Source organism: Cydia pomonella, chromosome 19 (assembly GCF_033807575.1).
Source record: "Cydia pomonella isolate Wapato2018A chromosome 19, ilCydPomo1, whole genome shotgun sequence".
In the NCBI taxonomy this organism is placed as follows: domain Eukaryota; kingdom Metazoa; phylum Arthropoda; class Insecta; order Lepidoptera; family Tortricidae; genus Cydia; species Cydia pomonella.
Window position 1 is genome coordinate 10,096,963 of NC_084721.1, and position 14,391 is coordinate 10,111,353.

Sequence of the window (14,391 nt, forward strand, 5' to 3'; positions counted from 1 at the left end):
GAGACGTTTTTCCTCAATAATCCGCCATTGCCATCAAAAACTAATGAATACATATGAAACGATGTATTTATTTATATAAGCAGATTTTTACGATGCCTGTTTTTGAGAGATAGGATCTGGAACATATACGCAATATAGTAGAAACAGCATTAGACTTGCTTAGCGTGTAAGGGTACCCGCATCATAATTATCAAAGTCAAAGTCAAAGTCAAAATATTCTTTATTCAAATAGGCCTAGCAACAAGCACTTTTAAATCGTCAAATTTTACAAATATCATCTTAATCTAAATATCAGAGCAATTTATTGATGCAGTTATTATTGTTCTAAAAAACATTGAACTATTATAGATATGGTAAACTTAATAATAAGAATTTCACAAAAAGATCGTCAAACATCAAAATTGTATGAAAATACTAGTCTAGAACCTTTCTAGAATAAAATCTAAATGTCAAAAAATACGGTATATATATACATTGAATTATCAATTTCATCATTAATAACATAACAATAAATAATTCATTCTTTACAATCACACTTAATCCCACGGTGTTTCATCATTCATGTAGTCTTGTGTGCTATAATAGGCTTTAGAGATAAGCTTACGTTTTACATAATTTTTAAATTTACTAACAGACAATTCAGTTATAATATTAGGAAGTTTATTGTAAAATCTTACACAATTACCCATGAATGATTTCTTAATTTTATGGAGCCTAGTGAAGGGCACTGCGAGCTTATGCTTATTTCTAGTATTAATATTATGTATTTCACAGTTTTTCTTAAAACTGGCAATGTTTTTATGTACATACAGAATATTCTCATAAATATATTGACAGTGCACTGTCATTATGTTAATGTCCTTAAACTTATCTCTAAGTGTGTCTCTATGGTACATTTTATATATTGCACGAATAGCCCTCTTCTGCAGAACAAAAATGGTATTTATCTCTGAAGCACTACCCCATAGTAAAATACCATATGACATAATGCTATGAAAGTAACTAAAGTAAACTAATCGAGCTGTTTTCACGTCTGTTAACTGACGGATCTTGCTCACTGCAAAAGCTGCAGAACTCAGTCTATTCGAGAGATTAGCAATATGGGGACCCCATTGTAGTTTAGAATCTAAAGTTATACCAAGAAAAACTGTGCTATCTACTAGTTCCAATTCCTCATCCTTGACAATGACACCTGTTTGCTCATTCCTTATGTGACTTGTAACAAACTTAATGCACTTAGTCTTTTTCTCATTTAACAATAAATTATTAACATTAAACCAATTTACTACTTTAGAAATAGCATTGTTTACATCACTGCAAGCTTGTTGCTGTCGTTTGACTTTGAAAATAAGTGAGGTATCGTCTGCAAACAATACTATGTCATGGTGGGTCTTTACAAGGTAAGGCAGGTCATTAATGTAGATAAGGAACAGGAACGGCCCCAATATTGATCCCTGCGGTACACCCATAGAGACCAATGACCCCGGTGATCGCTGTCCACTCACATCAACCCTTTGTATTCTACCGTGTAAGTAAGACTTTATTAAATTCAGTGCCGAGCCTCTTACTCCATAATAGTGCAGTTTCCTGATCAATGTTTCATGACAGACGCAATCGAAGGCCTTAGATAAGTCACAGAAGATACCTAAAGCATCCTGTGACTCCTCCCAGGCATCGAAGATCTGTTTAATTAGCTCAACACCAGCGTCGGTTGTTGAGCGACCCCGTGTAAAACCAAATTGTTTGTTGTGCATTAGATTATTAATGTTAAAATGTTTCAATAACTGACTCAAAACTATTTTTTCAAAAATTTTGCTGAATGTTGGTAACACTGATATCGGTCTAAAGTTAGTGGGGTCGGATGTGCTACCTGATTTAAATAAAGGAGTGACTTTACTATGTTTCATTAGATCAGGAAACTCACCGCAGTCAACACTGTTATTAAATATAACTACCAGGTCAGGCGCTACAACTTCTATTAAGGATTTGACAGTATGAACGGAGACTCCCCAAAGGTCACTAGTTTTTTTTACATTAATTGATTTAAACGCCTTTAATATATCTGAGGATCGCCTTTGATATATCACGTGATCTTGTGGCAGGGGGGTGGGGGTTGCGTTAAAATCACCAAATATCACCAAGGGAGAGGGAGGTCAAGAAATAGGCCAAATATGATCACATGATTTCTGGGGGTTGTGTTAAAATCACCAAATATCACCAAGGGGGAGGGAGGTCAAGAAATAGGCCAAATATTATCACATGATTTCTGGACGACCCCTACAGCGGTAGAGGTGCACTAAAAACGTTAACGTTATTCATTTTTCGATGCTGGCGGTAGGTTCTCTTTTTTTTCCGATTAAGCTTACCTATAAATTACCTACTAATAATGCAGCCAGCCTTCGGGGCACCCTACCAAGCGATCAGGACTTGGGACAATTTTTATATTTATAAGTTTTTAATTTAAGTGTTTTATTATGTTTCTTCCCATTTGACATTTGTGTTACTTACTAATAAATAGTCTTTGAAATTTGTAGTACACCTACTTGTGAATCTACACTACAGCGACCATTAAAATCCAAAGTAGCGGCTAACACAAAAATTATAAGAAGACGGTTATAGTAATTTTATTTCTTCGAAATGAACCCAAGCACCGCGTGTCGGGCGACTGAAGAGAAAACTTCTCGGATTGATGTCCATGGGGTAGGTCGTTTTGGTAGTCGGCTTCAGTATGAAGTGCTCCAAGATGCAAATTATAGCCACCGTCACTTGGAGGGTAGCGATGCGCATACAGCCTGTGAATACATATGAGAAGTATTATTTTACTGCCTTTGATTTTAGCAATATTACCTTATTATTACCTAACTCTTGAAGAGGTATAAAGTGTATGAAAATAATGAACGTAGTTGTGATTATCATAAAAGTTGACGTCTGACAATTGAGTTTCCACTAATCTAATTCAGCTATTAAACTCAGCCGGCCTAGCCAAGGTGACAATCGCTATCGCTTCGACAACGAATCGCTTTGTGCCTCTCTATCACTCTTCCATATTAGTGCGACAGTGACAGTTGCGTTTACGCTACGGAGCGTAAGCGATTTGCACGTTGGCTACGCGGCCAGGGCAACGATTTTTAACTCAAAGATCGATGCAAGGATCCTCCATCGTCATACTCTCTGACAGTGGAGCAGTCCTAATACAAAAATACCACAAAAGGCCACGAACGACTAACGGACGTATGAGCAATAATTTGTCACTTTTAGTGGAAATAGGTATAAATGATTTTCATTGCTCTTGATTGTTACATCATAGCCCAAGTAGCACAGACCTGCTGTATAGTAGCTGAATTATTGTCCAGAACAGAACCCTTAGCTGTATAAACCAGCTGAATAAGAGTGTTAGAGGCGCTGTAAGTGCTGATATAACTCTATTTTGGGCACAAATTAATCAGCTGTCAGCTGAATAATTGGAAATATTGCACTATATCAGCATTATATCAGCATTACTAAAGGTAACAGTCACCCTAAGAGCTGAACATTGACTGATTAGTGGATCACGTGTTACTTATTTACAGCTTAATGGTTCATTAATAGAGTCTCTGTTGCCCTTTTTTCAGCACAAAGTACTTAAAAGAATTGATTTAACGCTTCTAAGGAGTTGAGAATGCATAATTGGGACGATTGTGAATATTTTTGCTCCACTCCTTTATTATTTTCTTATATTGTTAGCATGAACTATTTCGTGACGTGATGTTTATAAAGAAGGTGCAATGAAGGTGTAAACGTTAGTTTTGGTACCTAAGTACAACATTGATTTTATTCCCATGTGTGTGAATTTCAGATGGGAAAGAAATTTTACTGTCAAATACTATATGAATGTAGATAAATTTTACACGCGCCCCCAAAATATCACTGTTTACTTGAAAATTTTAGTATTAAATAAGTCGATGTTATGAACAAAGAATACTTTTTTATTCCTAATACTCGTATAAATTGACGATAAGCTGTTACTCATAAAATCATCCGGTTTCCTACACAAATCCGGTGTAGTTTTCGTTGACTTAATTAGGATAAATGAATAATATATAACATTGAAAACTAAAAAAATGGCAGATCACTAATGTGTACCGTATTAACCACGATAAAATGGTAGAAGCTATTTCAGTGTTCACTCGAGGTACATTGACTAGTACTGGGCTGTCTAAGTGTCCACTTGTAGTACATAAGTCAGCAAAGAGCTGACACGGCGAGATCTTGTGTCAAACAAATCAGTTATAGATTTGTGTATAGCATAATTGTGGGCCGCATTGTACGCAAATAGTGGCACAGTTAGCAATGAACTACTAAACTATCCGTATGAGTTTTAGGGATTTCAAAAATTCTCTATTAATTTTTCGGCGTATTCCGCCAGTTTTTGTTTTCTGTTTCCAGATCACAATGTCGCCACGCTGGTGGCGAGTAACTAATATATAACTATGAGGCGATAAAAATGTAGTCTATAAGATCTTATTTAACTACATTAGCAGATTAATAGCCCACGCTGGTACAAGTATTCAGCTCCAATTGGGTTCACAAGCCACACGTGATCTAATAACCAGCAGTTTGCTGTAATTCAGAAGTATATGAATTCATCCAAAGCGATCATGGGGGCTTTATAAGTGTTATTATAGGATTGCATGGAATAAGCTGATTAACACTATTAAAGTTCCACTATATGCAGCCAGGCGCATTATATCATTGTTAATTGATATCACTGAATAACTGACTGCAATATAGTAGTTCACATGTTCTTTCTTAAAATGCAAGCGTCTAAGGGTACACTTGTGGTGTCTTATTCAGAATATAGCTTAGTTAAAGCCCACAAAAATGCGCCAATACAGCTTACAGTTCCACATTTCAGCTCTCAGTTCCATTAATTGCTAAAAGCTGTATAATATAGAACTGTTTTCCCATATTAACGCTTGCAGCATTACAGTTGTGCAGTGGTGATGCATAATAACGTTATTATACAGACGATAGCTTAATTTTCAGCTATTGCAGTTGGGATGTCATATTATAACTCTATATAAATGCTAATGTTACCGACGTGAACAGTTTGTGACACCTTATAATGCAGTTTTGTGCTACTTGGGAGGTAACAAAGATTTTTCTGAGGTCTTACTATTTAATACTGGTAGTAGGTAAAAAAAGACTTACAGTGACTACCACCAGGGCATGCTCGAGGTCTCGAACAAATCTAGTAGGATCGTGAACACGTGACTGGCAATGTACTCATCCGTGAACACTGAAATAACGACATTACCAATTCAGGTGATGTTGGTCCTTTGAACACGATCGAAGAAAAGATATGTGGCACATCATCAGAAAAAAAAGATCAGGCCGAAAACCTATTAAGGACCAAGATGTTCCCTTATCCTACCACAGCCTTTGTAAATTTTAATTAATCGATTTATCGTGATTGATATATAGGTAATTGTAAAATAAAATATGTATGTGCATAAACTAACAAAACTCTTTAAAAAAATGCAAAAAATCACAATAAATCAAATATTGTTTACATGAGTAGGTACTTTACACTTACAGTTACGACGAACTTTTCCTTGAACCGTTGAACCCGAATGATATTGTTAATTGGCATGATAACAATTTTTTAAATACCTATTAATACTATCAGTACACTTGCATTACAAGCACTGTAATGAGATACTTTAGGTAGGCGACCCAAAAGCGAGTGAGCGAAAGCCTGGTAATGACTAATTGTAAACAATAATAATTATGTACCGTTATTTCACTCAGGAGATATCCAGATAAATGTTACTGTTACTACTGTTTAGTTTAAGCAACATTCGTATTTATTTTATGAAGTTATTGCGTGACGTGATGTCACATCACGTCACGCAATAACTTCATCATATTGATGTGTATTAAATAAATGTAGATACCAACTTTAAATCACAATATGCATGAAATCTTTCATAAATTTCATTCGAAAATATAGGGTTATGACCATATTTAACGGATCCGTATTCCGTGCGATCCGAAACATCCGGACCCTATGAGACGTTGGATCCGAATATCTACGTAAGACGCTGCATAAAAACCAAACCGATTAACGATTGATCGCCGTCATGTCGCACCACCTTCGCGTCAATATCACGCAACTAGTAGGACACTTTCGTATGTAACAAGTTAACAACTATATAACAACGGTTTGTTTACTTTGTTTATTCCGTAGTTCCGTACTGCCCGCGTAGCCAACGTGCCTATCGTTCACACTCCGTGGCGAACGAAACGCAACTGTCCCAGTCGCACTAATATGGAAGAGTGGTAGAGAGAGATGACTACGCTACGCTACGGAGCGTTAACGATTGTAACGATGGCGACGCTTGTGTAAATTGATTCGATAGCGAGACATGACGTACGCGTTTGCGTTAAGTCTCATTTTGTATGGGATTTTGAGGCTTGGGAATTAACGCAAACGCGTACGTCACGTCATGCTATCGAATAAATTTACACTAGGGGTTCTGATATAAAATAAAAATAAGTATTTGAAGTTGCTGGTACACCTACAGCGATTGTTTAAATGCAAAGAAGCAGATAGATGCAAAGGCGGATCTATATACTTAAATGTAAGTTTTTTTAATACTGCGACGGTGGCAAACAAACATACGGCTCGCTTGATGGTAAGCAGTTACCGCAGCCTATGGACGCCTGGAACTCCAGATGTGTTTCCAGATGATTCTACAAAGATAATTTTTGTTTAATTTGTAGTCTAGGTACTTAAATTAAAATAAACAGTTTTTTAAATTACTAAAGTAATTTAAAACCGGCAATAGATATTTTTCGTTGCCTACTAGGCAAACGAGCAGACGGATCACCTGATGGTAAGCGATTACCGCCACCCATGGACACCTGCAACACCAGAGGAGTTGTAAGTGCGTTGCCGGCATTTAAGATGGGAGTACGCTCTTTTCTTGAAGGTTTGAAGGTCGTATCGGTCCGGAAATACCACAGGCGATAGTTCATTCCACAGTTTAGCTGTGCGAGGCAGAAAGTTCCTGGAAAAACGCACAGTTGAGGACTGCCAACCATCTAAGTGGTGAGGATGGAAATGTTGTCGCGTAGGGGTTTTTTTTATTTTTATGTTTTTTTGCCACAAGTATAACCCAGTTCTAGTAAAATCATTTTATTTCTTCGAAATGAACCCAAGCACCGCGTGTCGGGCGACTGAAGAGAAAAGTTTTCGGGTCGATGTCCAGGGGGTAGGTCGTTTTGGCACTCGGCTTCAATATGAAGTGCTCCAAGATGCTCATTATAGCCACCTTCACTTGGAGGGTAGCGATGCGCATACCTGTGAACACATGCTTATTATATGAAGTATTCTTCCTGCACTGCTTTTGTTTCAGCAAAGTGTTACCTAACAGAAGAAGAGGTATTAAAGTCTAAGAAATTATTGTGTACCCTACAACATGCGGTAATAAGTTGACGTTTGATAATTGAATTAAGTACCTACCACAAAAAAAAAACATGGCCATGGCCATCTAATGTGATTATAAAACTTGGGGACTTATTTTTCTAAGACTACATCTCCTCTACATTCCGCACCCTTCCGGACTCGGTACTTTTAGGTACCGCGGTCCAGGTAAAGCTTGTAATAAATAATAAGGCAATATGCTGTCACTGTCAGTTATTATTCGTAGATAAGAGTAGAAATACATTCGTACCTAAACATTTTTTAGGTCCCTCGCCAAACGGCATAAAGGTGAATTTCGGCCTCTTAGTAATTTCTTCTTCAGAAAACCGTTCCGGGTCGAATTTGGTCGGTTCAGGATAATACTTGGGGTCAACTTGGATGCTACCGATTGGTATTATCACTGGAGTGCCTTCGGTAATGTGGATATGCTTTTGCCCCGGAATAGCCAATGTGCAGTTTTTAGTACTCTCACGAGATAACACGGATATAGGCAGATACAAACGTAGAGATTCTGCAAAAGGAAAACTTTAAAAGTGAGGTTTTTTTTAAATAACAGGTCGAAACAATTAGACTAAAATAATTACCTAGGTTTCAATGCTGAAACTTATCTTATAAGTGCCTATATATTCAGAGTTCTTTATTTAGTAATTAAATAACTAAGGTCAGCATGTGTCGTACCTACCATTAAAAACCATATCCAAGTATTTAAATTTCTCAACATCTTCCAGTGTATATTCTCCTTTAGTCTTCAGTTTTAGGTCGAAAATCTCGGAGCGAAGTTTGTTTTGATGTTCTGGATGCCATGCGAGCTAAGAAAATTAGAAACACGTTGAATTTACAGGGGGATTTATATAAATAACTGTGAGTTGCTTAATCCAATCATAACTATACACATAAAAAAACAAGGCCACTTACAGTAAACAAGGCTACCATCAGGGCATTGCTTGAAGTCTCAAATAAGTCTAGTAGAATCGTGAACACCTGACTGGTGATGTACTCATCCGTGAACACTGAAAATAACAACCCGGGTGATGTCGGTCGTTCGAACCGGATCGAATAAAATTATGTGATGTGATATTTGTTTGTTCTAAATGAAGAACATCAAAAGTAGGTAAGTATATATTGTTTAATTTTGTAATACTTTTAACATCGAGATACCTCCTTTATCATCACCGTCCCGGAAAGCCATCATTACTTGATAAACATCATTTCGTTTTTTGCCAGTAGCGGTGCGGTCTCTTATGATTTGTCGCGTTAGAAACACAAGAAGATTCTCCAGCTTCTTCGTTGCAAACCTGATAAAGCCCATGTATTGATTAAAATTAAAATACAACAGACAATGCAGACTCTAAATTCCCACATAAACAATGAAGAAACCTCCGTTGACCGGATCCCTAGGGCCCCTTGATTTTAACGCACCCCCCCCCCTCACCCTTCTGGCACAAGATCACGTGATAATAGTAATGGTAACCCCTTAGACGCTAGGCAAGTCTCATGTTCTTTCTACTGTTACTATATACGAGTATGTTCAAGATCTCTCAAAAACCGGCATCGTAAAAATCTGCTTATCACTTATATACATACGATAGGTACTTTCATATGTATTCCTTCATTTTTGATAGCAATGGCGGATGATTGAGGAAAAACGTCTCACAGCTCCCGCAAGTTAATTATGATCGGTCTAAGTTGTGGTTGAAAAGCATGATTAATGTAAGTATACATATAGTACTTATAATAATCAGGTAGGTAATTGAAAAACAGCTAAGCAAAAAAAGTTTGAATGAAACCACTTTTCTCCTTTTTTGAACTCAGAAAAAAAGCCTAAGCTTGCACTTGGACGTCATATAAAAATACACATTGGACGCTAATAAACAAATAATTGTGAAACCGTGAGTCTACTCGCTACAAAAATCACTAAAATATGCGATGCAATCCGAGATTTTATTATTAATGTTTTAAAGTTGGTGCGCTGAATGTTTTTTTTTTAGGGTTCCGTAGCCAAATGGCAAAAAACGGAACCCTTATAGATTCGTCATGTCCGTCTGTCTGTCCGATTCTGTCACAGCCACTTTTTTCCGAAACTATAAGAGCTATATTGTTCAAACTTAGTAAGTGGATGTATTCTATGAACCGCATTAAGATGTTCACACAAAAATAGAAAAAAAATTAATTAATTTTGGGGGTTCCCCATACTTAGAACTGAAACACAAAAATTTTTTTTTCATCAAACCTATACGTGTGGGGTATCTATGGATAGGTATTCAAAAATGATATTTAGGTTTCTAATACCATTTTTTTCTAAACTGAATAGTTTGCGCGAGAGACACTTCCAAAGTGAAAAAATGTGTGCCCCCCCCCCCCCTGTAACTTCTAAAATAACAGAATGAAAAATCTAAAAAAATATATGATATACATTACCATGCAAACTTCCACCGAAAATTGGTTTGAACGAGATCTAGTGAGTAGTTTTTTTTTTTTAATACGGCATAAAAATTTTAAAAATTTTTTTTCATCAAACCCATACGTGTGGGGTATCTATGGATAGGTCTTCAAAAATGATATTTAGGTTCCTAATATCATTTTTTTTCTAAACTGAATAGTTTGCGCGAGAGACACTTCCAAAGTGGTAAAATGTGTGTCCAAAGTGGTAAAATGTTGAACAAGATCTAGTAAGTAGATTTTTTTAATACGTCTTAAATGGTACGGAACCCTTCATGCGCGAGACCGACTCGCACTTGGCCGCTTCTTTGGGTAATTTACGCATATAACATAGAGCGGATTATTTGATCTAATTATTTTTTTAAATAATATTGTTGTTTTTGGCATTCCCGCTGTCCTACACCGACCTCTTACCTACGTCCAAAGAGCCCATGTTTTTACGGCAACGTTGTATGTGAGTATCAACATCTTTTTAGAGTTTAGTACTTATTCTCCTAATGATGGTTATCTTACTAATGATGTTTATCGTCTAGCAAAACCTACCGCAACTGCATTATTTTATTGAGCCCAGGTATAATTGTAACTGCTAGATATATCAAGTTATCCAAAACCGTGATGTCGAGTTGACGCGTGATCTCTCCAGTGATGGTGGCGAAGAAGGAGTTTCGGTCTTCAAACGTGTTGTTCTCTATGCCACATATTGCGTTCGCCATCACGTCTGTTGTGAACATTGTTGTTATCTGGTCAGAAAATATTTAATATTATTTCATTTATAGTCTGGCCAACACAATTTGTCAGTAAATAAAATAAAATAAACTACTCATCCATTTTTTGGGTGCTAGTACTAGAGTAAGACAAAGACTTTCTTTGGCTTACTTCTCTCTATTCTCTCTATCTGTGTTTGTATAAGATAACTAAACTAAATTACCCGTTGCTTAACTTTTAGTTGGTCTGTATCGAGAATGCTTATATCACTCCCCATGTCACAGACCACCTGAATGGTTCACCGTGGTTATTGGACAAAGCCTAATAAGGGGTCTAATGGTTTACATGGGGCATCCAATAATATAGCATACACTCGCACTGTGGTAGTTAACTAAGGCGAAGGTGATTATAGTTAAGGTTGCCATAATTATTTAGAACTGATACGGGACAATGGGGTAGTCAGATGCAAATACGGGACGCGATCCTCCAATACGGTGACACAGTCCCGTATATATACGGGACGTAAGGCAACCCTAATTATAGTGTATGTTAGTAAGAGTTTCAATAAGCAAACCTTACATCTTTCAGATCTATGTTTGCCTTTTGACAACTGTTCCTCAAATACTTGACCATTTCGTCTCCAACTTTGACAATGCTGGGCAAATACCCTTTCAGTTTGTTGGTACTGAGCACCGGCGTTGCGTGATTGCGGGACATCTTCCAGTCCTCACCTTTTGTAAAGAAAGGGTTAAAACCCGCAAGGACGTCATAATTTTTATCCACCTGTGGGAAATAATAGAAAACTTCTTTTTATACAGGTAGGTAACATACATTTTTACGTACACTAGGTACCTCGCTTTACTGGAGCCGTTCATATGGTATACATTTAAAACACATTTTTAAATATGAGGCTTTGTTTTCAACAAAAATAAACTTCCAGGTAGTTCTTCGAACCGGATAGATCATAAGATTCGTCGTCCTTAATTAAGAGATTGGAGCATTCTGGTATTGAAATTTTGACCTACCGGGTAGCCGTTGCTAGCATAGTTGGTAAAATCGGTGGTAAGGATGGTTCGTATGAGTTCAGGATCTCGAACCACGAGGGCAGGGTAGCTCAGTTGATAGTATCCCACCACTGGAGCTTCTGGGAACTCACTAAAATAAATCAGTAAGTATATACACAGGTTGGAAACTCAATATGTTCGCATATTATATGTCGGTCAACGTTAGGATCTAATGAGGTTACAATATATGTTCGGACGTATTGTACCTATTGTAAATAAAAAACACGGCGCTTTTTAAGCTTGAAACCTGATCGTGTTCAAAATCCATTACGTGACCTTTCTTACAAGTGCAAACACGACTATGATACATTCCATCATGGAATGCCAGTGCTTATCTTCCGGCTTCAGACCTTGAAACCTAATCGTGGTCAAAGTTCATTACAAGACTTTTCTAACAAATCCAAACAGCTATGATACGATGTTCCATCATGAAGTTCCAGTTCATATCTTCTGGCTCCATCATCAGATCAGTTCGACAGTACCATATTATTGTTTTGTCATCAGAACTACATACAGCTGCCAATTTTCATGACGCTACAATCCTTGGAAGATAGTTAAATTAGTTACCTTAGATTCCATTACATACTCGTAGTTAGTTACATACAGGTCGACCTAATAAAAGCGTGTTAAAAAGTTAGAAGCTATCATTGTTATCATTGCTGTTTCGTATATTTACCCCATGTCTGTTAGAGTCATAGGCTAATCATGAGAACGGAATATCGTCCTTTACAGAAACGATGACGTTTGGGTATGCGGCTACTTACTTGTAAAGTTCTGCATAAAGATGTGCTATATGTTTCTTCACTAAAAACACCTGCTTGTAATGTCCAAAGAACCACTCGCGCCCGGCCGCCACCGGGACCCCTTGCTTCTCCCAATAATCCGAAGATTTACTCTTAATCGTAAAGTATAATAAAATAAATATTAAACAGAGTGCAATTATGAACCACATGTTTGTTATTCAATTGTTTTTACGCGTCTGCGACAATGGTATCAAACTTAGCAGCAAATCAAATAAAGGCACGAGTATTTATTCATATAGATGTTAATGTGTTTTATTTACAATTAAGACGAGAGAAGAATGGCACTGTAATCTACGTTTATAAATAAATTATAAAGCATCTACTTACAGCATGAGTGTGTATCTAAGGCCGGCGCCCCACTGCTGCGCACGCTACATCCACGGCCCACGTTTTAATACAAACCGTGGGCAAGCCCACGAAATTTTGTATAGGAATGTGGGTCGTGTACATAGCGTGCGCTGCAGTGGGGCGCCGGCCTAAAGCAAAACAATGTGATATCAGATATGGTCAATATAATAATAATATTATCTGTTAGTACCTTATTCACACGGGTTCCGTCCATTTGGCATAACCTATTAGGCAGAACTGTTTTTCGTTGAATGTTAAATTTGCAGAAAGCTTCAGTTTGTATAATATACAATATCCTAAATGTTTGAAAGTCCTAATCTTAAATAGACTATTATTATCTTGGCCGACGTTTGATACGAATAATTTTATTTTGTGTTTGTTCAATTGTCCGAAACGTTATTGGTATAAGCTGTTTAGCCGAATGTTTATATTGCAGAAAACTCATTTCGATTCCTTCTATTTTGCATACATCTATGACCTAAACCGCATCTGTCATAAGACAGGTACATTTTGTTTTTGTACAACTGTTTTTCGACGAATATTAAAATTAAAGAAAGCGTCGGTTTTTAATGGGAAGTAATTAAATGAGCAGCCGTTTTTAAAACTGATTTGCATAAAAATACCCATAAAATCAAAATATCAAGGTCAAATAGGAGCTCCCCAAGTCCCCACTATCCACGTGGTTTTGTCTGTCCTACACCTAGAGAGCAATTAATTACGAAAACGGAGGCGTGGAGGGAGAGCAGCCCTCGCCCGCTGTGACGGAGCGCAGGAACGAACGAGGCGAGCAAGGCGACCAGCAAGCCGAAGCTGCGGAGCCAAGTGTAGTGACCGTGCTTCGTCACGCGAAGGCGGAAAGGCCGGAGCTACCCAGATCCAACAGCTTCATGTATTCGTGAATTGCGAAACATTCGGTTTTTGGAAAATTTATTTCTGCCAAAAAATATTCGGCCTACAAACATATATGACTTGCAAGAATGTAAAACTTTTCTATGCCATAAGATTTTATGGTTGTAGTAGTTTATGCTTAATGGCGAATTATGCGAAATGAAATAACAGAGAACAGATCTCCATTCGGACATTAATTTTATGCCAAAAGATACTTCGATCAATAAAAATGATGCGTAGAGTACGTATGCGCAACTATCCAGAACCAAGTGAGTTTATGCCAAAGTATATTATGCATAACAGAGCGACGAGCATAGTGTGGCCGTACCACCACCACGTCCACCACCATGTCTTCACGGTTTATTTGGAGGTCGGAGGTGGAAAAACACACTGTATCCGGCAGCCGTTTATCTAAAATGTCGGGGCAGACAAGGGTTTTATTCTCAGAAAACCGGGGCAGGCAAGTGAATTTACATATTGGGTGGTTTTTGTCACGGCTCGGAAACCGGTTAAATGTTCGAACCGTTATCATGTACGTACTTGGCGCAAAACCTTTTAATTTGGATTTCGTTCGTAAAACCGTTATATTTTTAAACCGAATTTTAGGAGAACGGGCCGCTATAACTGTGATTATTTTTCGTTAGCAGCTAGACATAGTCTCCCTCCTTTGGAGAAA

General features: G+C 37.4%; 1 protein-coding gene across 1 annotated transcript; it reads right to left on the reverse strand.

The window, feature by feature from the left end:
* Nucleotides 1-7,164: 7,164 nt before the first annotated feature.
* LOC133528263 (cytochrome P450 6j1-like) lies at nt 7,165-12,730 on the reverse strand. The gene is made up of 9 exons (XM_061865568.1): nt 12,441-12,730; nt 11,638-11,767; nt 11,192-11,395; nt 10,451-10,647; nt 8,627-8,763; nt 8,384-8,478; nt 8,151-8,277; nt 7,719-7,979; nt 7,165-7,345 (listed from the first exon to the last, which is right to left on the reverse strand). Exons 1-9 carry the CDS (start codon nt 12,626-12,628, stop codon nt 7,176-7,178), a joined length of 1,509 nt encoding a protein of 502 aa, XP_061721552.1. The 5' UTR covers nt 12,629-12,730; the 3' UTR covers nt 7,165-7,175.
* Between the last annotated feature and the right edge of the window lie 1,661 nt (nt 12,731-14,391).

Bases quoted from the DNA above. Each gene is read 5' to 3' on its own strand.
- LOC133528263 (XM_061865568.1), bottom strand. From the start codon at position 12,628: ATGTGGTTCATAATTGCACTCTGTTTAATATTTATTTTATTATACTTT. The intron at 8,764-10,450 runs GTAGGTTTTGCT...GGGCTTTATCAG, and splicing joins AATAAAATAATGCAGTTGCG to GTTTGCAACGAAGAAGCTGG. The intron at 8,479-8,626 runs GTATCTCGATGT...TGTTATTTTCAG, and splicing joins GGACGGTGATGATAAAGGAG to TGTTCACGGATGAGTACATC.